Here is a 25696-nt window from a genome sequence, read left to right on the forward strand (position 1 = left end):
TGTTTGACCCGCCTGCCAGTCATGGCGATGACACAAGGAGGTTGAGCAGGGGTGTGTTTGCTTGGACCTCCTTGATTGGTTGGGGGGGACGGTCGATCCCATGAGTGACATTCTCCTATTCCTCGTTTAGCCCTTGCAAGATATAGCCCTGCGGAAACGCTGGCCGGAACAGTAGAATACCCTGGTGATACACCATATACTAAGTGAGGAAAAAGGAACAAGAGAAAAGAAAGAAACACTGCCTATTGCGGAGACAGCAGCAGTCCGCCGTGGAGAAAGAGAGCCAACAGCAGAGACTGCTAGAATCCTCAATAAAACATGAAGTGCTACGTGCTCCATACCGGAGACGGACAGTCCCGGGGATGTGATTTAGTTTTAGCTCGGGGAGGGGGGAACTGGGCACCCCCAAGCAAGTAATAATGAATAGAAGAACGTCAGACTAACTCGTACCTCGCAGGTTAGCGGAGGTGGCGAGACACTGCATAAAGCAGCACTTTATTTTGTAGTTTTATTACAATGTTTTGTTTTCCTTTTTTCTTTTACTGTTTGGGTTTTCACTTTTCTGTTTATTAAACTTGCACTTATATGTGCTGAAAGAACTATGTCAAAAAGTAACAAAAAATACCACTGCTGGTAAATAAATAAATCTTGTGCGCCTGGGCGGCATCTCAAAAGACACTCGCCGACTCCCGTGTCCTCAGTGATCCACCCACACACCCTGTTACATGGACACTAAAAATGGTTGACCGAAAAAAAGAAGCTGCTTTTGGATTCATGTCTTCAAAGAAAGCGACCTTATAAGCTGTGAATGTCATATTTGTTCAGGCTTGAAGTCATATTACATTAAAGTGCCCTTAAATACCTTTTTGTTTCTAATTGCAGTTTTGCAGGATGCACCAGATATGCAACAATAGCTCTTCCCTCCTGCACACTGTGTTAAGAATCATTTATTTCTCACCTCTGCTATGGTAATGTAATCAGGACAGAGACTGTGAAGCATCTGGTTTGCCAGCATGAGATAAACTAGGGATTCTTCATCCACATGTAGACCAAAATATTCACTGTAGTCACCTGAAAACCCTGTACCTGCAAATGTGGAGAAAAGAAAACACATTCAGAAAAATGACCTGTAATTATTGAAGTATACTAATAACACATTTAAATCACATTTATTGAAGTATACTAATAACACATTTAAATCATTTTCAGATTGCTCGCTGAAAAACCTGTTTTCCTACAAAACAATTATAACCTTGTTGTCTTGTCAAATCAACACTCTGCTGGCCATAGTGGCCCTACACACTACTGAGTTTGTTCCTGTCCTTGCACGTTTATGTGATTTTAATATTTGAAATTGTTCTTTTACAATTTTACTCCGTGGTTTACTCCAAAACATTAAACACTTGGGTATGTTATGCCCTCAGCCCTGGAATGAGATGAGAATGGACTTTGGGATACTCCTCAACAGTTAACCCAACACATAGCAAAAGTGTATGTACGGTCCATTAAATTAAAATCATATTTTATACATTATTTGACATAGTTGTATTAAAATATAAGCTAATATATTGTTTGTTTTACAATAAAATCAGTTGTGGTATTAGTGTGTATAATTGTGAACGTACTTAGCTGTATTAGATTTGTTTTTAATATTGCTATGTAGAAGTCATTGCACCATATTTCAGATTGTTGCACTTACAATATGTATTTGGGAATTTGTAATTTTAAATGTATTTTATGGAGTTCATTTTTTTTTGGGGGGGGGGGGGGTATTTTCTTGGTCAATTTCCACTTCTCACCTAACTTTCATGGTTTCAAAGCTAGTGTGTATATTTTTATACATATTTCAGCAAATCTTATCACATACATTTTAAGAGAAATCAAAATAAAATGTGTGTGAAATATGAAGCTATTGTGCACAGTTCATAATAAACAGATAGCAGTTAATGCATGTAACTGCTGCTTCTTTTAACTCCAAAAACAACTGGAATTCATGCCGTTTACCAGCCTGCACTGCATTCAGGAAAGCAGTAGAAAGTAAAATGCTCGACAGTGTGAAACAGCTAAAGAGTTCTTGTATCATAAATGTAGTGATTACAAATAAAGAGGATACCTATCACCCATGAGAGAAATGTTATTTTAAAGGGATTTGCTTCTAGCAGAACTCCTGAGTAATTTACAAAGTGAACACATACCGGTACATTAGCCTTACCAATGCCATGGTGGTGGTATAACATAGAAGTCACTCCATCAAATCTGAAGCCATCAAACCGATACTCCTCTATCCACCAACGCAAGTTGGAGAGCAAAAATCTTAAAACTTCCCAGCTGAAATGAGACAAAAGTAAAATACAAAGGTTATGATTTCTAATTAAGCTGACAGTTGGATGATAACTAGGACTGGTCTAGAGAGGGAAAAAAATAAATAAACACAGGTGTCTCAGAAAACTGCACATTTGAGACCTACAGTATATAGCAAATATAAGGTAAACAGATAGGATTAATGTGTTAGCTTTAACCACTTTAAGTTACAGTATCTGTATTTACAACATTAACAATTTCCAGGAAAGGGTTCAAGAGGCGCTATTCAGGGTATTAGAAAACAAATGCTTCCAGCTCTAGCGGGCTCTAACAGACGGTAGATACCTGCTGGAACATCTCAGCACCAACTGTGAATCAAATTTAAAATCAATCCACGTGTATACCAGCTTTTTTAAAATTACATTTCTGCTTACAGCTAAACTGACTATCTGGCACTGGTCTGGAGACAAGATAAATCATGTCTGTAACAGGACACCGTAACGAAAGCTCAATTCACAGCTATTGGACAGCAAATGTTCAGCAAAAACACAATTGGTCTACGATACTATCTTCGGCTAGAACATCCAAACAATACTCAAAACCAACCAATCAAGCAGTGAATCCTGTTCCTGTCACTATCGCACCAGCCAATCCACTCCCTGTCAGCTCAAATGACGCTCCAATAACAAGCAGTTCAGACTTAATCGTAAATGGACTGTTCAGTAATTGCTCCGTTCATTTATCAGGCAATGCCCAGATTAAAATCCTAACAAGTTAATAACTAAACAAAAACTCATCATTTTCTCGTTATATGTATGTCATCCTTGTTTTTTATTTAAAAAATGTTCGGGACTATGTTCTTAGAATGTCTTTACTCAGCGGAAAATTACCCCACAAATCAATACAAGTTCAAGGTAAATCTAGGTTTTAAGGTGGTTTTTTTTTTGTTTTTTTTTTGGTAAAAATAGTTTTCCAATAGCAATAGTGCTCTCTCAATGATTGCTCTACCGTCTGATAGCTGACCTTAACTTTCGTTACCGCCATCGCCTTCGGCACGGGACGCATAACTCCCATCGCGGTCAACTGTCGCATGGTAGAGCCATCACCGACGGGCACTATCGCTTAAGTGGTTAAGGGGTGTCAGTACTGTGAGAGTTGAAAGCTACAACGTTGCTAATATAAGAGCAGGATCAGGGTTATTTCGGGCAGTTTTGATTTCAATAACAAAGGCATCGTTTATACCGTGTTAAGCATGCCATATATTTTGGTCAAACTCAGCTGTTTGAATCTTATCAATCTTGTCATGTGCCATTCACATCCATTTAAATAATAAATGCACTGCTTATTACTGTAGTAATCACTCTTACTAATCAACCAATCAGCTGTTTTCACCTTGTTGCCTTGCCATTCACATAGATTTCAATACCAAAGGCAGCACTTTACTGTAGTAAAAGCTTGACAGATTGATCATCAGCTGTTTGCACACCGTTACTGAGCGATTACCCCTGTACTGTACCTTGGCTATTTAATCCCTGTACGCAGTGTCAGGTTTAGTTTGAAAAAAACAGCACTGACTGCAATAAAAAGCATGGCTGGACAGAGAAAAGCAACATAAATTCAATGTAAATAAAATGTTTCTTGGCTACTGTGCGCTTGCTAAAGCATGCTTGGAACTCTGTCAGTCAGGAAACAATGAAACATTGCTTAAAAAAAGCTTGGGTTTCTGTAGTTGAGGAGGAGAGTGCTGATGAAAACACAACCAAAACTGAAACTCTGACAACACCAGAGGGGATTTAAAAGAGGAAGAATTCTCAGCAGTGTCACGTTAGCAACCAGGACGCTCTGCCTGAAACAGACACAGACAACGTAAACGTGCGTGCTACGCTTGTAAAACTGCTAATATGGAGCAGCATCCGGATATAGAGTTGAATTGGGATTTTTTAGAAAACGCTGACAATGTTTGCCATTCATACTTGCAAAAAAAAATCGTCCAGATGTGTGTCACAGAGTTCTTCGCTAGAAACAATTTGCAGTAATGTAGCCTACCTGTACTGTATATAAGAACATAAGAAGAACATAAGAAAGTTTACAAACGAGAGGAGGCCATTCAGCCCATCTTGCTCGTTTGGTTATTAGTAGCTTATTGATCCCAGAATCTCATCAAGCAGCTTCTTGAAGGATCCCAGGGTGTCAGCTTCAACAACATTACTGGGGAGTTGGTTCCATATTTGCACATGTGTTATATTTTTTAACATACTTTTTATTACATTCATAGGTTTTAATACATCTTTTTTATTAGTTTAATCAGTGACTTAATAAAGCTTTTTAACTGCATACACGCTTGTTTGTTTTGATTACTTTGCTGGTGATTGGGGGACATTTTGAATGTCAGGTTATTGTGTGGGAGTTTATACCGGGTGAATCAGGTTAACACAAACGCGCCCGTGCTAAGTGGTGGTGACTGTACTCTCAAAATTAAAGGCCCAAAGGCCTATTTTGTTTTGTATTTAAAATGAGTTAATAAAGAGTTATTTCTTTTCTTCTAATTCAAAAGTGGGACTTTTCACTGGAAATCACTTCCAGTCCTTAAAAGCCCTAACATACCAACACAACAATACTACTGTTTTCATACAGATTATATAAAGTGCACAAGAGCACCAAAGTGTGTTTACTGAGACAAATTTAAACAAAAACAGAAAAAAATGATTACTGTGTAAAGGATGTATAACTGTGTAGATTCTTTGATTTTGGAACTCACAGACATCCAAAGCCAAAATTTGTTAGCTTTCAAAAAGCTTAATGGATTTCAGATATACTTGCCTGCACGCAGAAGACTATACATACATAGAAACTAGATTAATGTGCAAACAGAACATTATGTTGCGTGAGTTGACCATTCTGTAAAGATTAAAAGAACAGACCAGGGACAAAGACCTTTTTAGCTAATGCTGCTCTGTATACATTTCCACAATTTTGATACCATGACCATTTTTCCAAACCACGGTTATCGAGTTCATGGCTCCGAATTGGTGTTGCTGCATCAGTGCTTGATCATCATTGGAGTTACTGCAAGGTTTTCAGGCAGACTGCGCACTGAGATAAATAACAGAGTTCAAAATTTAATTCAACAAACAAAATGTCCCTCAGGGACACAGCATACATTCCTGACTTTTAATCCCAGAAGCCATGCTAAATCTCATGGGAAAACAAAGCTCGGGCAGCTTTCATGTCACTCCTCCAAAATCTGACAGATCCATATTGTCTGACTGTATACCCAATGTAATTTGGAAATGGCCATCAAGACCTTAGGTAATGTTTCATGATCATGTAAACCCCATGATTGTACACAGAAGTATTTCAGTTTCCATTACTGTATTTTGGACAGCTGCTAAAACTAACACTTTGACGTCTTTATAAAATATCACTGAAGCATCATTCGAGGTTAATGCTTTTCTCAATGTTAATATGCTCATTGGTCACAAAGCTTAAAGTATTAAGTACAGATTGATGTTCCCGAAACAATTCTGGAATGTACTTGAATTCTTTATCAATACTATATAATCGTTTCAGGAATATCAAGCATTTCTGTATTCATAAAACAGGCTTTGAAGAAAAAAAAAACTTTAAATTACACATTAGGAAATCAGGAAATGGTTAAATAGGGCTTTCTTAAAAACCCCTACAGGGTATAAAGAGACAACATACTTGTCACACTACAATAACCTTCTAATGATCTTTCAAATATACCCACTGAGATTTATACTTTAAGCATGGAGGGGGGAATGAAGCAAACAGTAGCTCATCTTTAACTGACAGTCTTAGTTTGCACTAGTAATTCTAATTCTATTTAGTCACCTGTAGGAGATATTCCCGGATTTCCATATACAGTAGCAGGAGTAGAGTAGTATAACCTATTTACTTTTAATGTTTACTGACTGCTTTGTCTTTTTTGGTGCACTTGTTGATGTTAAGTATGTTTCTTTCCAGCTTTCCAGCTGTAAACTCGGTATATAAATATAAACTATTGTGTTATAAATATATATATATTGTGACCACAGACGTGGGCTGGTCACGAATGGTAAATATGTGGGTCCTAGCATATTATGGTATACAGGACCGGGGCACTGGAAAGTGCCGGATTGAGCAGGGAAAGACTACATCTTCCAACTGCGGGAGTTGTAGTTAATAGGGCCTACAAAAATGGCAGCCACCAAAGAAACTACAAGGACCAGGAGTACATAGGGTTTAATTGAAATGTAAACCAGCACAGTTGCAGGTGTTTAAGAGGTGTTAGTTTTGTAAGTGGCTGGACTGGTTGACAATAAAAGGAAATTATCTCCTTTGTTCAGGGTCGAGCTGGGGGAGGCTTATGGTGGTTGCGGTTAGACTTTGTGGAGAAAGGAGAAGTTAAGGAAAAGACAAAAAGAAATACGGTGGAACAAGTTTAAAACTGGTAAGTAGCTTAGCTACCCAGTGGATAAGATAGATGAAGGGGGGGAGAGTGAAGTCAGATCTCCAAACGGAGATAGATATTGTTTAGTTTTGTTTTGTTTGGTACAAATAAATATACAGGCACCGTACTGTTTTATTTCATTTCTGTGGTCCTGTGATTCTATCTTACACCAAAGAAGACAGTGAAGACGGTCCTGCAAGTGGCAGACTTACCCCGGTGTGTCACTGTCACAAAGACGGCCAGAGTGGGTGGCGTCAGACCAGACAGGAATTCAAAACAAAGACAGTGGTTGATGATGAGCTGAGTGCAATGGCTGCACTCAGCGTTTATTAACAAATAAAAGGGTTGAAAACAGCACAAAACACGGGACACGGCACTATACGCCAAAGTAAAAAGACAAACAAAACGCACTAAACACAAACGGTGCTCGGAGACAAACAAACACGGTGAGTACACACACTTATCTTCACTTTTACGACCTTTAACTTAACTTAACTCTCCTCTCTCTCTCTCTCTCTCTCCCGTTCTCCTCTTCCGAACACCTAAAACCACTGAGTGAAAATGTGCATCTATATATACTGTTGTGCTGGGATTCAATTACTAATTAATTATTCACTTGAATCCCAGCACGTGAATTAATTACGTGAAACCCCGTGTTCACATATTATATTTTAAATGCACGTGCGTGATGTGCAATCCCGTGCCTAAATACAATTATACACTTTAAACACACGTGAAACACAGACCCGTTTATATCCCGCGTACCAATCTATACACCAACATTAACACACACACGCACGCAACATACAACACAGATCACACAAATGCACACAGGGGCGGGGCACTTTGCCACATATACCCCCCTTGTGCGCAGCACACATGGCCTCAACGGCCACCTCCCCCCTTAAAAACCCAGCAGTCCAGAACAAAGTCTCGGGCTGGGAAGGGAGGCTTCAGTGGGCCCTTGGCTGGCAATGCTGTCAGCACCCCTGCCGGTAGTGGCACGGCTGACAGCCTGTTGGTCCCATCCTGCAGCGAAAAAGCTGCGGGGGCAGGTGGTCCCCCGACCTCCCCCTTCTTCGTAGCCGGCAGCTCCCTCCTGTGGGGCTCCGGCCACAAGAACTCCTGCAGCGAAACTGCTGCTGGGGAAAGTGGTCTCCAGACCTCCTCCCCCTTCTTCGTGGCCGGCAGCTCCCCTTTCTGGGGCTCCGGCCACCGTACTCCCTGCGGAGGTACGGGCAGCAGAGGCAGCTCCTGCTCCTCTGCTCCGGGCGGTGGCGGAAGCAGAGGCAGCTCCAGCTCCTCTGCTCCTGGTGGTGGTGGAGGCAGAGGCAGCTCCAGCTCCTCTGCTCCTGGCGGTGGTGGAGGCAGAGGCAGCTCCAGCTCCTCTGCTCCTGGCGGTGGTGGAGGCAGAGGCAGCTCCAGCTCCTCTGCTCCTGGCGGTGGTGGAACCAGCAGGTATTCACCCTCTGCTGGTGGAGGTGGGAGGGGCCAGCAGTCCTCCCACTGCGGTGGAGGTGGAACCAGCAGGTATTCACCCTCTGCTGGTGGAGGTGGCGGAGGTAGAGGCGATGGGGCTGATGCTGGCCACTCAGAGGGAGGCTGTGGCGGTGCTGGCTCCCTCTGCTGTGGCGGCTGGGCATGTGCGCGCCGTGCTGCCTTCAGCAGCATAGCTAGAGGCTGCTGGGGGACACCAGCATCCTGCCCTTCTCCCCCCCAAAAATTTTCAGGGGGTTGAGCCTGTAACCCCTCCCCTTCTGGCTCTTGGGACGGCACCAGCAGGTATTCACCCTCTGCTGGTGGAGGTGGGACCAGCAGGCATTCTCCCTCTGCTGGCAGCTTGGGTCCTAGGGCTGTGGACGCACCGACTTCCCTCTCTTCGGGCTGTGGACGCACCGACTCCTCCCTTTTGGGCTGTGGACGCCCCGACTCCTCCCTGTTGGGCTGTGGACGCCCCGACTCCTCCCTGTTGGGCTGTGGACGCCCCGACTCCTCCCTGTTGGGCTGTGGACGCACCGACTCCTCCCTGTTGGGCTGTGGACGCACCGACTCCTCCCTTTTGGGCTGTGGACGCTCGGGCTCCCCCCACTCAGGCGTAGGACGTTCGGGCTCCTCCCACTCAGGCGTAGGACGTTCGGGCTCCTCCCACTCAGGCGTAGGACGTTCGGGCTCCTCCCACTCAGGCGTAGGACGTTCGGGCTCCTCCCACTCAGGCGTAGGACGTTCGGGCTCCTCCCACTCAGGCGTAGGACATTCGGGCTCCTTCCGCTTGGGGTCCTCCCATTTGGGCTGTGGATGCTCAGGCTCCTCCCATTTGGGCTGTGGAGGCAAAACCAGCAGGCATTCACCCTCGGCTGGTGGAGATGGGGACAGCAGGTACTCACCCTCTGCTGGTGGAGATGGGGACAGCAGGTACTCACCCTCTGCTGGTGGTCCTGCTACCTGGGCTGCTGTTCCATTTATGGTTGCCTCCAGGTAGCTGAGGACAAACTCCACACCTTCCTCCAAGGTGTTTGGGGTGTGTTCCTCCTGATATGCCTCCCATCTCTCACAGTCCATCATCCACAGAGCCCGGACGACCATGGGCAGAGACTGGGCCTCCAGCCCAGCATTCTCCAGGAACCAGCCCCGCAGTTTGATGGCGTCTTCTGCCATTGCCTTTTTTTTTTTTTTTTTTTTTTTTTCTAAACAAAACCCCTCCTGGTCTGACGCTTGGAGGCGCGGTTATCCCACGATGACACCACGTGTCACAAAGACGGCCAGAGTGGGTGGCGTCAGACCAGACAGGAATTCAAAACAAAGACAGTGGTTGATGATGAGCTGAGTGCAATGGCTGCACTCAGCGTTTATTAACAAATAAAAGGGTTGAAAACAGCACAAAACACGGGACACGGCACTATACGCCAAAGTAAAAAGACAAACAAAACGCACTAAACACAAACGGTGCTCGGAGACAAACAAACACGGTGAGTACACACACTTATCTTCACTTTTACGACCTTTAACTTAACTTAACTCTCCTCTCTCTCTCTCTCTCTCTCCCGTTCTCCTCTTCCGAACACCTAAAACCACTGAGTGAAAATGTGCATCTATATATACTGTTGTGCTGGGATTCAATTACTAATTAATTATTCACTTGAATCCCAGCACGTGAATTAATTACGTGAAACCCCGTGTTCACATATTATATTTTAAATGCACGTGCGTGATGTGCAATCCCGTGCCTAAATACAATTATACACTTTAAACACACGTGAAACACAGACCCGTTTATATCCCGCGTACCAATCTATACACCAACATTAACACACACACGCACGCAACATACAACACAGATCACACAAATGCACACAGGGGCGGGGCACTTTGCCACAGTCACATATGGTGGAGAATGCGGGCAATCCTCTCCACTGATAAAACACACACAGCAACATGGAAGCGGTGGTACAAAGCCTCCTACAAGCGGTGATGTCTCAGCAAGAGGCAACCCGAGCTCAGCAAGAAGCGACCCGGGTGCAGCAGGAGACCAACCGCATATTTTTGGAGGAGCAAAGAAACACTTCCCAAGCACTGCGACAGGAGGTACATGAGTTGGATGAAAAAATCCTAGCTCTCAATACCAGAGAACCCCCCCACTCCCTACCTATCAGGGCTAACAAGTTCATCCAGAAAATGACAGAACAGGGTGACGTGGAGGCGTTTATCAAAACTTTTGAACGCATTGCAGAATGGGAAAAGTGGCCACAGGACCAGTGGGCCGGGATTATAGCTCCGTTCTTAGTGGGAGATGCACAGAAGGCGTACTACGATATGGAACCCGAACAAGCGGATGATTTCACCTTGTTAAAAGCGGAGATCTTGGCCCGGTTCGGAGTGACCTCAGAGCCCAGAGGTTTCATGGGTGGGCTTACCAGTTCAACAGAGCACCACGGTCACAAATGTATGACCTCATACATCTTGCCAGGAAATGGCTACAGCCCGAGGAGTGTAGCCCGTCTGCTATTGTGGAACGAGTGGTCATGGACCACTTTCTTCATGGATTACCCTCCAACATCAGAAGATGGGTCGGACAGGGAGATCCGACAGCTGCAAACCAGCTCGTTGCGTTGGTGGAGCGATACCTCGCAGCAGGAGACCTTGTGAAACTGATCGGAGGGGACCAGGGCCCCCATAAGAGAGACACCGCCTATACCGGTAAGACTGTTTCAAGTAAAAGGGGGCAGAAGGGCAACGGCATGCTGCGAAGGGACTGGAAAGTAATAATGAAAAAGCATTCTGGCTGTCAAAGTCAGAAGGGGGCGCTAGACCAAAATCGGGACTGATACAACCACATATAATTTGTTTTAAATGTCAAGGTCCAGGTCATATTGCTGTAAATTGTCCATTAAATGTTGAACCCATGCAATGTAATGTGGGGGAGGGAGACGGTTATGAAGGACTGTATACATGCACAGTGGTGTCGGTGCTGACAGGGGTCAGGTCGGAGGGAAACCCCTGTTGTAGAATAAACATAGGAGGTAATAATTTTGTAGCTTTGCTTGATTCAGGAAGTATGGTTACATTGGTCTCGACAGGTTTAGTCAGGCCCACACAACTTATTAAGTCTAGGGACCTTGGGATTACCTGTATACATGGTGACACCCAGTCATACCCCAGCGCCATGGTACCGTTCGAGACGGCCGTAGGATCTGTGCAATGGCAAGCAGCTGTGGTACCTGTAATGCCATATGAGGTAATCCTGGGGCGAGACTTTCCATTGTTAGAACAACTTTGGAACAAAAAGGGCCTATTGGCTTCGCCCAATAATTCACAGGAGGCTGACACTGAACCTCAAAGCAAAGAATTGGCAATGTTATTACCTAATTTTGAGCCCGACCGGGCCAGCACTGGAACGAAGCCACCAATAGTTATGAATGAACCTGGACCCTCAGGTACAGGGGATGGCAGCAGAGGGGAGGAGTTTCCAGTACATGGTGTAAACCCTGATAATTTTGGCACAGCACAATTACGGGACCCTACGTTAGCAAACGCGAGGAAAAAAATAGAAATGATAAATGGTGTATTGGTTAATCCTGCTAGACCAGTAGATTTTCCCCATTTTATAAGCCGCAACGAATTGTTATATCGGGTACCGAAGACAGGGGAGGGGGTTACAGAGCAGCTGTTAGTGCCCCAACCATATAGGAGGACAGTGCTGGATTTAGCACACAGTCATACACTGGGGGGACACCTGGCAGCGGAAAAAACCCAGGAACGAGTGACACGCACATTTTATTGGCCTGGGGTAGTAACAGCAGTAACTAAGCATTGTGCATCCTGCCCTGAGTGTCAAAAAACAGCTCCGTGTAAAACTTTTCGGAGTCCATTAATCCCCTTGCCTATTATAGAAATTCCATTTGAAAGGATTGGAATGGACTTGGTTGGTCCACTCCGAAAATCCGATAGAGGGCACCAACACATTTTGGTGATAGTGGATTATGCCACCCGATATCCCGAAGCTGTACCACTGAGAAATACGTCGGCTAGGGGTATTGCGAAAGAGCTGATGTTGTTAATCACCCGGGTAGGAATCCCCAAAGAAATTCTTACAGATCAGGGAACCCCATTTATGTCAAGTAACCAGAGCATTGTGTGACCTCCTGAACATTAAACAATTGCGGACCTCAGTTTACCACCCACAAATGGACGGGCTTGTGGAAAGATTTAATAAGACGTGTGGAGTAGTGGTTAGGGCTCTGGACTCTTGACCGGAGGGTCGTGGGTTCAAATCCCGGTGGGGACACTGCTGCTGTACCCTTGAGCAAGGTACTTTACCTAGATTGCTCCAGTAAAAACCCAACTGTATAAATGGGTAATTGTATGTAAAAATAATGTGATATCTTGTAACAATTGTAAGTCGCCCTGGATAAGGGCGTCAGCTAAGAAATAAATAATAATAATAATAATAATAAAATATATGTTAAAAAAACAGATGGAAAGAACTGGGATTGTCTATTACCATACCTTATGTTTGCTATTTGAGAGGATCCCCAGGCATCGACAGGATTTTCACCCTTCGAGCTGTTGTATGGGAGACATCCCAGAGGGTTGCTAGATATAGCCAGAGAAACATGGGAACATGAAAACACCCCCTATAGGAGTGTAATTGAACACATTACTCTGATGCAGGATCGCATCGCAAAAGTGATGCCGATGGTAAGAGAGCACATGAGACTAGCTCAAGAGGCCCAGAAACGATCGTATAATAAGGGAGCGAGAATAAGGGTGTTTCAACCCGGAGACCGGGTACTGGTTTTAGTACCGACGGTCGAATGTAAATTCCTGGCAAAATGGAATGGACCTTATGAAATCCTCGAAAAAGTCGGGGAGGTAAATTACAAGGTTAGCCAGCCAGGGAGACGAAAACCGGTTCAGATTTACCACGTAAACTTGCTGAAACTATGGAAAGACAGAGAGGTATTGGTTTCCCTGGAGACGGCCAAGCCAGTGCAAACTCAGCCAGGCGGAGCCCAGGTAAAGATATCCGACACCCTGTCTGTCCACCAGCAGCAGGAAGTTAGAGAGTTCCTGAATAGAAACAGACAGGTGTTTGCAGAGTCTCCCGGGTGCACTAACGTGATATTCCATGACATCATCACAGAGCCGGGGAAACGAGTTCATTTAAAACCCTATCGGGTACCAGAGGCCAGAAGGAAGGCTATACGGGAGGGTGTAGGAAAAATGCTAAAAATGGGAGTCATTGAAGAGTCGCAAAGTGAATGGTCAAGCCCCGTAGTTTTGGTACCAAAACAAAATGGTACTTTACGGTTCTGTAACGACTATCGCAAGTTAAATAATATTTCTAAATTTGACACCTACCCAATGCCACGGGTAGACGAATTAATTGATCGACTGGGCAGCGCCCGTTACCTGACAACTCTGGACCTAACTAAGGGGTATTGGCAGGTCCCCTTAACTCATAAAGCCAAAGAAAAAACTGCATTTGCAACCCCAGACAGATTGTTTCAGTACACAGTACTACCGTTTGGATTACATGGGGCCCCCGCAACATTCCAGCAAATGATGGATCGGATCCTTAGACCACATAAGGAATATGCGGCAGCGTATATTGATGACATGGTCATACATAGTGAAGAATGGGGGTCTCACTTAATGCAGTATTAACCGCAATTAGACAGGCGGTGCTGGTGGCAAACCCAGAGAAATGCACGATTGGGCTGGAAGAAGCCAGATACTTGATAGGACGGGGGGTAGTGAAACCCCAAATAGACAAAGTTGAAGTAATCAAACGATGGCCACAACCAATAAATAAAAAACAGGTGAAAGCGTTTATTGGTCTGACCAGCTATTATAGGAGATTTATTTCTAACTTTGCCACGATGGCTGCTCCCCTGACAGAGCTCACTAAAGCCAAGGGGCCCGTGATGATCAAATGGTCAAACGAGGCTGAGGCGGCATTTCAGAGTTTAAAGAATGCACTGTGTGCACACCCGGTGTTGGTAACGCCTGATTTTTCCGTTGAATTCCTTGTCCAAACAGATGCATCTGATGTGGGGTTGGGAGCAGTTCTTTCCCAGCAGATACATGGGGAGGAACACCCCATTCTATTCCTTAGCCGTAAATTGTCACCATCTGAAAAGAACTATGCTATCGTAGAGAAGGAATGTCTAGCGATAAAATGGCCCTTGAATGCATTAAAATATAACTTACTGGGCAGGAAATTCACACTGGTGACAGACCATGCACCTCTGAAATGGATGCATCAAAATAAAGAGCGCAATGTGTGTGTCACCAGGTGGTTTTTGGAATTGCAACCATTTAATTACCAGATTGAACATCGAGCCGGTAGCAAACAAGGGAATGCTGACGGACTCTCGAGGGTACACTGCATGGTATCCACAGACGCTCAATCCGATGGATCGAAGCTCGGGAGGAGGATATGTGACCATAGATATATGCAAATACTTTTTTTTAACAGTATATATTTAACTGTATAAACGTAGTTGCAGGAAGGACCAGTCAAGAGTTTTTTCTTGTTTTATACCACTAAAATTGTCTTCCTCTATGAAATTGTGTCTTTGCCTTTGTGCTTGCTTCTAAATATGGTCCATATGGCCTCATTTACGAAATTTGGGCACTAAATTTGGAGTTACTGAGCACATAAAGTAGTGATCCTAACGCGTGCGATAAACCTAAATTTACTGCCCCATTAACTAACAGAGAACACATAACAGAGAATGCACAGTATATAGCCAATTTACATACCATACTGTGCACACTAAATGTATTGTAAGCGATAATTTAATGTGCACGATAATGTCCGCGACTACACGTGACCACCTTCATATAAAAAGCCCCAGCAGTCCAGGCGTATCTTTTGGTCAGCAGCGAAAGGTGGAGGTGGCTTACATTGACCGAAAGTGAGCGATCAACAGACACAGCACTCAGCAGGGGACAGGCAGAGGCAACGTAAAGTGAAACTGCACTGCTTACCTTTGAATTTTAACATGTATTCCTTGTCTGATGTAAGAAAGAAAGAAAGAAAGAAAGAAAGAAAGAAAGCCCTTTTCATTTCTCCTTTTATGCATACGGCCTGCCCATTAGTTTCTAAAATTGCACTGTATCGTTTTGGAATTCTTTTTTAAAACAACCCTCCTCTTTAATATAACACGTGTATTAAACATGTGCAGTCTGCGTTATATGAGTGACATTCCCTCCAATTAAACCAATAACAGCTCACAGAGTTAGTAAAATAGCCAATCAAATGGTGCACAGGATCAGTTTCCTCATGCAAACGTGTAACAGCACAGCACACAATTTTGATTAGGCTAGCGAAGTGAAGGTTTGTTTAAACTATTTATTTTACTTTGTGTCAAATTAAAAACCAGTAGCCAAAAAGTAGTTGGCCAGATGATTATTTTTTCACTGGATAATTTTGAAGGCAAGCAATATGTCTGATTTGCAGTGCAGCGGTTGCAGTTCTGAAAGATTATAACATACATCGTCACTATGACACGATGCAAAAGACAACGTATTCTGAGTTTATCGGAAATGAAAGAAGCCATGGAAAGTGCAGAATTACCTTGGGAAGAAAACTGGGATTACAACAGATGGTGCACCATATATGACTGGGCAAGAGTGGACAGGCTAGCAGAGTACTGGAAAAAATTAAAGAAAGAAATGCAGAAGTACCAATTTTCTTACACTGGATTCTGCATCAACAGGCATTCTGTGGAAACATTGCAGAATTAGAACATGCAATGAGCACTGTTATCAAGTGTACGAGAAAAGGAGTGTGGACAAAAGTCATAAAAAGGTACATTTCATAGTAGTTTTCACATCTTGCCAGTATCTCTTTGAGATTTCCATTGAAAGTAAAATACTCCATTTCCATTTCCTCCATTATATTACATTTGTGATACTGATGGGTTTTTTTTGTCAGTGTTCTAGGAAAGCTGCTTCTGGTTGTATCTGCCTATTTGTGTACTATAAAATACATTTAAGTAATATGTTGATTAGTTGATTGAAACCGTGACTGCATACTTACTGATGACTAGGAATCATGCAGTGGGGGTAATGTGTTTTGTGTAAAGTAGTATATTTGAGTATATTGGCATACATACAATTTCTACAGACATATTCAGGTACATTACGATGTACAACATTTGTTGTATGGTGCAGCCCACCAAGTGAACAGTCTTAACTTAAATGGCCCTTGCTACCAGATGAGTTTGACACCCCTCACCTAGACAATCAATTATCATTTCTGTACTTTTCCCATTTCAAACACATTTTCATAACCAAGTAATTCAGCTAAATGTATTTTTCACATTTGTGAATCAAGCAAACACATCTGTTGAATTGATTCACTAAACTGAATGAATCAAACGAATCGAGTCAGTAAAAAGAATTGAACTGCATATTACTAATTTTCAGGTTAGAAAAAAAGGTTTAACCGCCTGTCAGTGGTTAAAGCCTGGTTTCCATACGCACTAATAAATGATCACTTTAAAGGTTGGGACACACCGGACGCGATGTGATTGTTTGATTGGCAACGAAACACTTTCGCAGTGACCAGACACAACAGAAGCGACAAGTTTGAAAACTGCCAGATCTATACAACTGACTACACTCTGTTTCTCATCCCTAAATACAAGAGATGCATCGTATGTGTATTTTAATAACAATGCATTTTTTGTGACCAAAAACAACGAAATACAATTAGATACACCACAAATAAATCTTTCTATCTCACTTTCATTGGTGACTGTTATTTTGGTGTTCTTTGTGTGTTCATAATTACCTGCCTATGGGCTCCCGAGTGGCGCATCCAGTAAAGGCGTTCCACGTGGAGTGCAGGATGTGCCCTATAATCTGGACATCGCGAGTTTGAGTCCAGGCTACTCCTTTGCCGACCGAGGACGGGAGCTTCCAGGGGACGGCGCTCAATTGGCCAATTGGCCGAGCACCGCCCAGGGGGAGGGAGGGTTAGGTCGGCCAGGGTGTCCTCGGCTCACTGCGCACCAGCGACCCCTGTAGTCTGGCCGGGCGCCTGTGGGCTTGCCTGTAAGCTGCCCGAGAGCTGCGTTGTCCTCCGACGCTGTAGCTCTTGGCTGGCTGCATGGTGAGTCCGCAGTGTGAAAAAAAGCGGTCGGCTGACGGCACACGCTTCAGAGGACAGCGTGTGTTTGTCTTCGCCCTCCCGAGTCAACGCAGGGGTGGGAGCGGTGAGCTGAGCCTAAAAATAATTGGCTATTTCAAATTGGAGAGAAAATAATAAAATATAATTGCCAACGACTAAATTATTAAAAAAAAAAAAAAATAAATAAATTATATATATATATATATATATATAAAAATAAAAATTACCTGCCTATAACCCGCCTTGAAAAATCCTGCCTGTCACACAATACTACTCAGTAGCAAAATGCTACATATTACTTGCAATTTATTTTTAGTTACTAAAATACAACTTTTTGAACTAATCCTGTTTGATACGAATATGTATTTTTCAGTTGCTATGGCCAAACGTTTTGCATCACTTATAATTTTAGGATTGAGACATAATAAATAAAACTATATGAATATAATTTAGATATTTTATTTATTTACAATTAATATATTATAAATGACAAATTAGTAACACATGGATATCTGAATGCCAAGGCGATCAGTATCTTTCTTTATCAATATCTGGCCCCACCATTTTGTGAAATTGAAACCAGGATTAAGTTCCACACTATGAACAAAAGACAAAAAAGACATTTTGATAATTTTAAACTAAGTATTGTAAAGATTTATTTATTTTGTGAATCTGTTGTGTATTAGCTGGTGAATGTTACAATAATACTTTAATGTACTGTACATATCAGCAAACAACACTACAGAAAGCTCTGAAAATACATTTCAAGAGACAACTCGCCATGCACAGAAGAGTAATAACAGTTGCTGTTTTATTCACCACATCATTGAATCCAAAATGACATTCTAACAAAAGGATAAAGTAGTGGCTTTGTTACACAGAATGTGGTGTAAGACACCATCTCTGCTCAAGGTAATTGCTCACTAATTGTTACACAATAGACAACAGACCTGACTTTTGGCCAGACATGTCAGAGACATCTTTCATACTTCATTACATTTCAATAGCCGAATAAGAAATCCAATCAGAAGCCTCAGTTCCAAAAAATATACACTCGGTTATCAAGCCTAGGATGCTGGAATTTGACTTTCACAGCACAGTATGCATTGAAAATTACTGATGCAAAATTGTGCAAATAACAAAATACAGTGCAACAGTACCAGCTGCAGCAAGAGTGGATTCTTTCCACTTTATTTGGAACACCATCATATAAGCCATTGAATGTGGAAAAATATTGTAGCAAACTCATTTACCATGTGGAAATAGTCAATGTATTGTATTAATACTTCAGGCTTTTAAATAGAAGTATTAGAATTAATAATTATTAAGTACTACAAATTATTAATGAGCAACAAACCTGCACTCATACTTGTCCTACACTGAAGGTCATCTTCTTCTTGTAGCTCTATTGACATTTGATGAAAAAGTCATTATTATTACTGTAATTTGTTCAAATATGATTCTGTACCATTTAAGCTATCAAGTACAGAGGCAGACTGCAATAAATAGACTGCAAGCATTCAGTCATTTGCAATATTTGCATTTGCAATACAAACTATATATATATATATATATATATATATATATATATATATATATATATATATATATATATATACACTGTATAATATATATATATATATATATATATATATATATATATATATATATATATATATATATATATATATATATATATATATATATAACCAAAAGACCGAGATACGATGTAGGGCTTAATTTTAATGAGCTCAGACACCAATAATAAGAATGAGGAAACACTGCTCTAAGTAATGTGGCAGTATTATGACACAAAGTTGTAATATTATTTTGTGAAGAACCTGGTGTTATGTGTTTAAAAAAGCTGTTGTTATTGCCATAGCACCATTTGTTAATGAAGCATTCATTAAACAATTTTGGCATATGTGACTGCAGTGTTTAGCTATATTCATAAACATGAATTATTTGTACACTTTTAGCTTTTTCAATAAAGAGCTTATTTAAGACGTACATGAATTGTGATTTGGAACGTGGCTTCATTAACTTTAACCCCTTTACAGCCTCCATCGGCTGTGTTAGACTTTGCACTCTTAGCTATGTAACTACGGCATTCAGTCAGCGCACAGCAAATTACTATGTGCATATTCAAATGTACATCACTATGGAGTACATTACTTCCACTAGTTATGAAGTAAGTATATTTGTATTCATTTATTTTTTTCATATAAAATCTTTTTTTTTTTTTTCAGAGCAGCTCTAAATATAACAAAGGCTTGTTCCACAACAGTTAACCCAGCTATATTATTTATTGTTTATTTAAAATATATATATATTGTTTGGAAAAAGTGTCTCTTCTCTCTCACTCCATCCTTCACCATTTGATGTTCCTTTTTCACAGCACCTGCATTTGAAATAAATCTCCCCTTATTTGGTTAGTTTGAAACAGTCGCCCCGTCTGTGTCATCATCGAAATTGCTTACAGCTAACATGAAAATGAGGCCAATGAGGCCACACAGTCATATTGACTACTGGCACGAACGCAGATGGAAAAGGATGGGGTAAAGCATGTCCCCAAAATCACATTTGCGCTCTTTATGTCATCTACTTTTTCTTAACGTAATTTCTATCCTGTTAAATATCATATTATCTGTGTTCTGTATAATTCTCAATAACTTGCTCCGGTTCAACCTGCGTCGCATCATTAAAGCTCATGATGCTGCTTTCCATTGCACATTCCAAATGTGTGCAGTATTCTGATTGGTTATCTATATCTACATGTACACATGGATTGATGGAGGAATATTAAACTCCACTTGCAGGTACAAAGACTTTTCAGAATACGTATTTGGAATTATTGAAGCATACAGCTTAGGTTCAGGAGTGACGACTGCCACCTAAACATATTACATCATCCAATTCCATTCTATCAGAGAAACAATTTGTCTGGTAACTTTTTTGTCCTGGCATTTGATTTATTTGCATCTAGCAGGACAAGTGGTGGACCCTCAAACCAAGCGTCTCATAATCAATACAAAATATTTTATTCAAATTTCTGTGTGTGACGGGGCAGCCGATGTGGCGACGTCAAGCCAGAAGCAGGAACAAACACAAACAGGTAACTGCAGGGCAAAAGACGCTTGCAGCGCCGTTTATTTAATTATAGAACAAAAATAAAATAAATATTTTAAACAAAAACAAATCTCGAACACAATAAGAAAATAAGTCAGGCTGGGCAAATCGCGTTCACTGTCCCTAGATTTATTTTTAATTTAATTTCTCTCGTCTCCTCCGCTCTCGTTCTCCACTTCCGAACACCCACCCAGAGTGCAGGGAGCTGCAGGCTTGTATGCATGTGACCATCTCCCGATTAACAATAAATGAAACAATTCATTAATAGGGAGATGGCCACCTTCTGCACAGGTTTTTAATTGTGGACGGGGCTTCCCATCCACACTACCAAACAAAAGCTACGGCTTCTCGTCGTCATATTTAATAAAACAATAACAAAACGCACGGCTTTCAACGTCATTTAAAAATACACAAATACAATAAATAAATCATAATACAAAATAATAAACTGCACAAGGGCAGAGGGGTACCCTCTTCTAAAAATAAACAAATACATTTGATTTTAAATAACAAAACTAAACTAAACAAATACATTTATGGCAGGGCTATGCCCTGCCCCCTTGCCCCCTTTTCATGTGCAGGGCTCCTAGCCCTGTCACACTGTGTTATGGGGGTTTGTCCTGTACTTCTTTCTGAATCCTATTTGGAGTAGTATTGTATATATGTCCTGCATATACAGTAAATATAGTGATGGCTTCAATGATGTACTTCTATATGCTTCTCCACATGGCCAGTGGTTGTATTTTTTAATAATATGCTATAACGTTGTAAAATCTTTACTATTACCACTCTGCCTCTAAGTTGGAGCCCTACTTCTACATGAATCAACCTTTTTCTGTGGCATTGAGTTGTTTAAGATTGTTAAAGGGCCATGTTAACAATCTCACTGGTGCAAGACTTACTTTGTGGATTAACTCAATACAACAATTGGTCAGTTTCATACTAATATTGTATTAGACTTACAGAACAGGGTGTAATATGAAAAAGGCATAATTACCAATTTCGGAGACTTCTTCCTCTGGTTTAACAAAACAGCTCTAAACCCTTTTTATACCTAACCTGTGGTTACATTACTCTTCAACAATTATTCATTTTTGAAACTGTTCTCCAGTACAGTCTGATATCCTGCCATACCTTTTCTCTCTTGGTCACTTCTAATTTACTAAAATACATACTTTCAATCCCCACATGTGACACACAAACCCTGCTAAGACGACATATTGCTCCAAGAGATTACAAGACACACACATTAGTTCAGAAGGGGACAATACACCATAAATATATTGTTGTCCGCTTACTCCCTGGCTTATCCGAGGCAGGTCGGCATGTGAATCTGGTAGATTGTCGGAGGTTGGCTGGAGACCAGCAGCTTACTTTCTCCAGCGGTGACTAAGGCATGGACTAAGCCAGCATACTGTCAATGGTAGTTTTTTTTTTTATTATTATTCTTTAAAGAAAAATGACAACAACACTGAACACTCAACAACACTCTCCTAAAGTCGCTGGAGGGGGGACAAGAGCGTGCCCACAGTCCCGCTCTCAGCTGATATATCGTGCTCCTTCCCGCCAATGTGTGATAACCAATAGCAAAAGCATAACAATATCATGCCCGAATGAAGAATATGTCCTTCAGCAACTTTCCACAAGTTTGTCTTGAATAATAATAAAAAAAAAACACAGGTAAAACATAGCAGCATATAAAATAGAAAAATAATACTAAAACAACCCCTCATCTTGCAGCAATAGTATTTATTTTCTACTTAAATACTGCTAAACAAATACAGTATAAGTAATCAGTTCCAGGTACAAGACAGAATACACAATTCATGTTTAAAGAAGTCTGGTAATCTTACAAGTGCCACAGTATTGATTTCCATTACATGAGAGTAGGTGTTAAAATGTCATGCTGATATTGGACTTCGCCAAGATAAGCACCAACTTCTTTTACTGTAAACTAATGTGATCCATCTGCGTTTCCTTATATCTAATGATGTAGATATCCTTCTGCCTGGTGTTGATGGCTGAAGTGTAATGCTAGCTTCAGGGATCAGCCTATTTTGCCTCCCTGGCGCATCAGCACACACAACGGCTGCAATGCTGGCTCCAGGGATCAACCACAGTGCAGCTTCCCTAGCGCATCCGTCTGGACTGAGCTGAGTAGGGTACTTCTCTGGGGTACTTCAAGTGGGCACCTTCCATCCTTGGTGTTTCGTTGACTAGCCCCCGACACCTGAAGAGGGCACAAAAGTGATTCTGGCATCCCAGCATCACCCCCCTCCGTCCCCCACTCAGCTAAGCCCAGCTTACTTACCTTCCATCAACGTTGCTTTCTTTCTACTATGCTTGAGGTCCCCAACCAGAATATTTTCATCTCAACCAGAGCCAGTTGCTGCTCCTCTCTGCTTCTTCAGATAAGCTCTTCACTATGCGTTGCAACTCTTGACCACTGAATCTGGCGTCTCTGAGAAACTGGGTTGTGGATTGTGCCACAAATCCTCGATAACCCATCTCCACTGGGTAAACCTGGACTATCCATTATCGCTGTTCCGCTTCAGCAGCTAGTTGAGCGTACCTAAGTTTCTTCATTTCATACGCCTCATCCACAGCACCCTCCCATGGCACTGTTAACTCTACCAGGTGAACAAGGCATGCTGATCCAGACCACAAGACAATATCAGGTCGAAGGTTAGTGGTGGCAATCTCAGCTGGGAAAATATGCCATTGTCCAACATCTGCCAGCATTTTACAGTCTCTAGCAGCTTCCAGTTATCCTAGACAAGTTTTGGTTTTAATACCTTTTCTTCATGGTTGCTCCCCTGGATGGAGGAATGTTGTTCTTTGTGTGTCATATATTGCTGGCATTGGCGGCAACCTGTTGGTCATGCAACGCTTGTCTTCCAATGCTAAGGCCAAACATCGCAGCACCTGGTCATGACGCTAAGTAAACTGTCCTTGGCTAAGACCCACCTTACATTCTGTCAAAATGTGTCAATGTAGCTGACGATGAACACAAAGGACACCGCAGATCCTCTCCTACCCATAGATTAAGGTTCTGTGGTGATGGGAGAACATCATATGTTGACCTGATGAGGAAACTGATCCTGCTCTGTTGTATTGTACATAGATCTCGCCAGCCGATCTTGCGTTGTTCCACACTATCCCATCTCATCCATTCTCCCTGCTTGGTCTGTGAAACTGCCTTTATGCACCTCATCCTCTCCACCTGCTTTTGCACCTTGTTGATTACCACCTTCCTCCGTTGAGCTGGGGCTGCTTTGTGCCATGTAGGAGAAGCTGAACTGAGACCTAGGCCTCCTCTTCAATGCTGTACTTGCCCCATGATATCATGACACGAAGGGCAGCCTGCTGCACAATAAATACATGTAAGATATAATAAATATTGCAATAGGAAATCAACAAACAACTGTGTTATTTGGAAATCCTTATTATATATGCATGTTACTTTTTTTTTTGTTTACAATGACTTTTGGCACCCAGAATATAAGTTTATTTTTCTATAATTTTTATGTCATCATACTGTGCTATGCTTTTCTATAATTCCCCAAGAGATTTATCTGAATAATCTCAAAACAGTTTAATCTGTGTATACATGTATTTATACATTACATACAGTATATAGTTGAGATATACACACTTCCATAAAAACTGCAATCTGAGCAACAAGCGGACTCCCCATGGAGCTCAAAATCAGTAAAGCCTTTGTTTGCGATCCTTGAGATCATAGCATGAAATCCTGCTGTTGGAAAGTATTGTAAATACAAAAGTACTATTCTTATCATAATTACAGTCATTTTTTCCAAAATGCATTTGTTTGGATTTAAGAATCGTTAAATAGTTTACCAGACAAATAGTATTTATTTCACACTGGGGGGGGGGCACCAACAGTCTACCTAAACACAAGATGCTGCTCTTCTACCTTTGTGATAAGGGATAAGAGGAGGAAAAATCCTTTGTGGGGGAAAAAAATGAATTCATGCTAGGCCTGTTTTCTTCAAAATATGTTAAAAATGGATGTATTCCATGCATGGCCAGATGTCAATCAATGACAAGAAGCAGTGAAGCACTAAATATTTCAAATGCAACTGGAAGTATTGTATTTTCTCTGAGAATCTCCTTTGCCTTATGAAAACATTTAAACAAAGTTTCCGTGCACTGCAACCATTAAACTTCTAACTACCTTGAAAGAAGTTTAAGTATTGGAATAGTTAAAACTTTTAACCAAGAAAAAAAAAAAACACTACCAATTCAATCTTAGGAGTAAAATCCTGCAAGAGGAATGAGATTGAGAAAGGAGCTATGTACCGTTTAGGGACATAGATTCAGGGACAGGAGGTTTTCATGGGCCCAGAAAAGACACGATGGAGGTTGAGGGACTGACTGGAGACCACCTTGGTGATTTAGATAGGCCACCACTGCCATGTTGTCCGTGTAATCTAGTGTCTCCTTCATAGACCTCTGGAAAAATTCTGCAGGGCCAGGTGATGTGGAGGAGCCCCAGGGGAAGGATTTGGGAAGCTGCTGCCATTAGGCCCAGAAGATTTGGTAATGTGACAGCCTTGTCACGTTGGGCTGGAATAGCTCCAAGCAGGCAAGTTAACCTCGGGACTCTGTCAGACGGCTTTTGAGGTAGTTCACTGAGAGCCTGAGTCCAACCATCCGTGGACAATGATTGCAGCAATGTAGACTAGTAAGCTACCAGTATGTGTCAACAGCCTCCATATTTATCACTAATTACAGTAAGCACTGTAAAACAGACAATAGGCTACATTCAAAACAAAGATATGGACAATTAAAAAAAACGAGGTTCACACCACTACCATAAGAATTTAAACAAGTTGTTTATTAAAAGAGCAAGAAAATTAAAATACAAGTAGTAAAACACTTACTGACATAAACCTCACAGTCATATTTGCTTTCCGACGAAGAAACGAGAGAATTTCACCATATACTTGAAAAAGACCTGGACAAACAAAAATGTCATCTTGTTGTAAAAAATAAAATGGGGACAACTTTAAAACAAATTCTCTTCGAAGCATTCTTAGCAGCATTGACAGTTACCTGTGCAGACATAACTATGAATGCAGCATTTTCCAGAGCAGCCTGTCACAGTTTACACAAACAAAACCCAAACAAAAACAGCTTAAGAAAGA

General features: G+C 41.7%; 1 protein-coding gene across 1 annotated transcript in view; it reads right to left on the reverse strand.

Moving 5' to 3' along the window:
• LOC117407251 (1,4-alpha-glucan-branching enzyme-like) overlaps positions 1-25696 on the reverse strand; it is a 267703-nt gene that overhangs the window by 111590 nt on the left and 130417 nt on the right. Inside the window, exons 8-9 of the mRNA XM_059029676.1 lie at positions 2213-2328; positions 959-1086 (exon numbers count right to left, since the gene is read on the reverse strand). Coding sequence (XP_058885659.1) covers positions 959-1086; positions 2213-2328 — 244 coding nt within the window. The remainder of the gene's footprint in view (positions 1-958; positions 1087-2212; positions 2329-25696) is intronic.

Source organism: Acipenser ruthenus, chromosome 9, assembly GCF_902713425.1.
Source record: "Acipenser ruthenus chromosome 9, fAciRut3.2 maternal haplotype, whole genome shotgun sequence".
Taxonomy (NCBI): Eukaryota; Metazoa; Chordata; class Actinopteri; order Acipenseriformes; family Acipenseridae; genus Acipenser; species Acipenser ruthenus.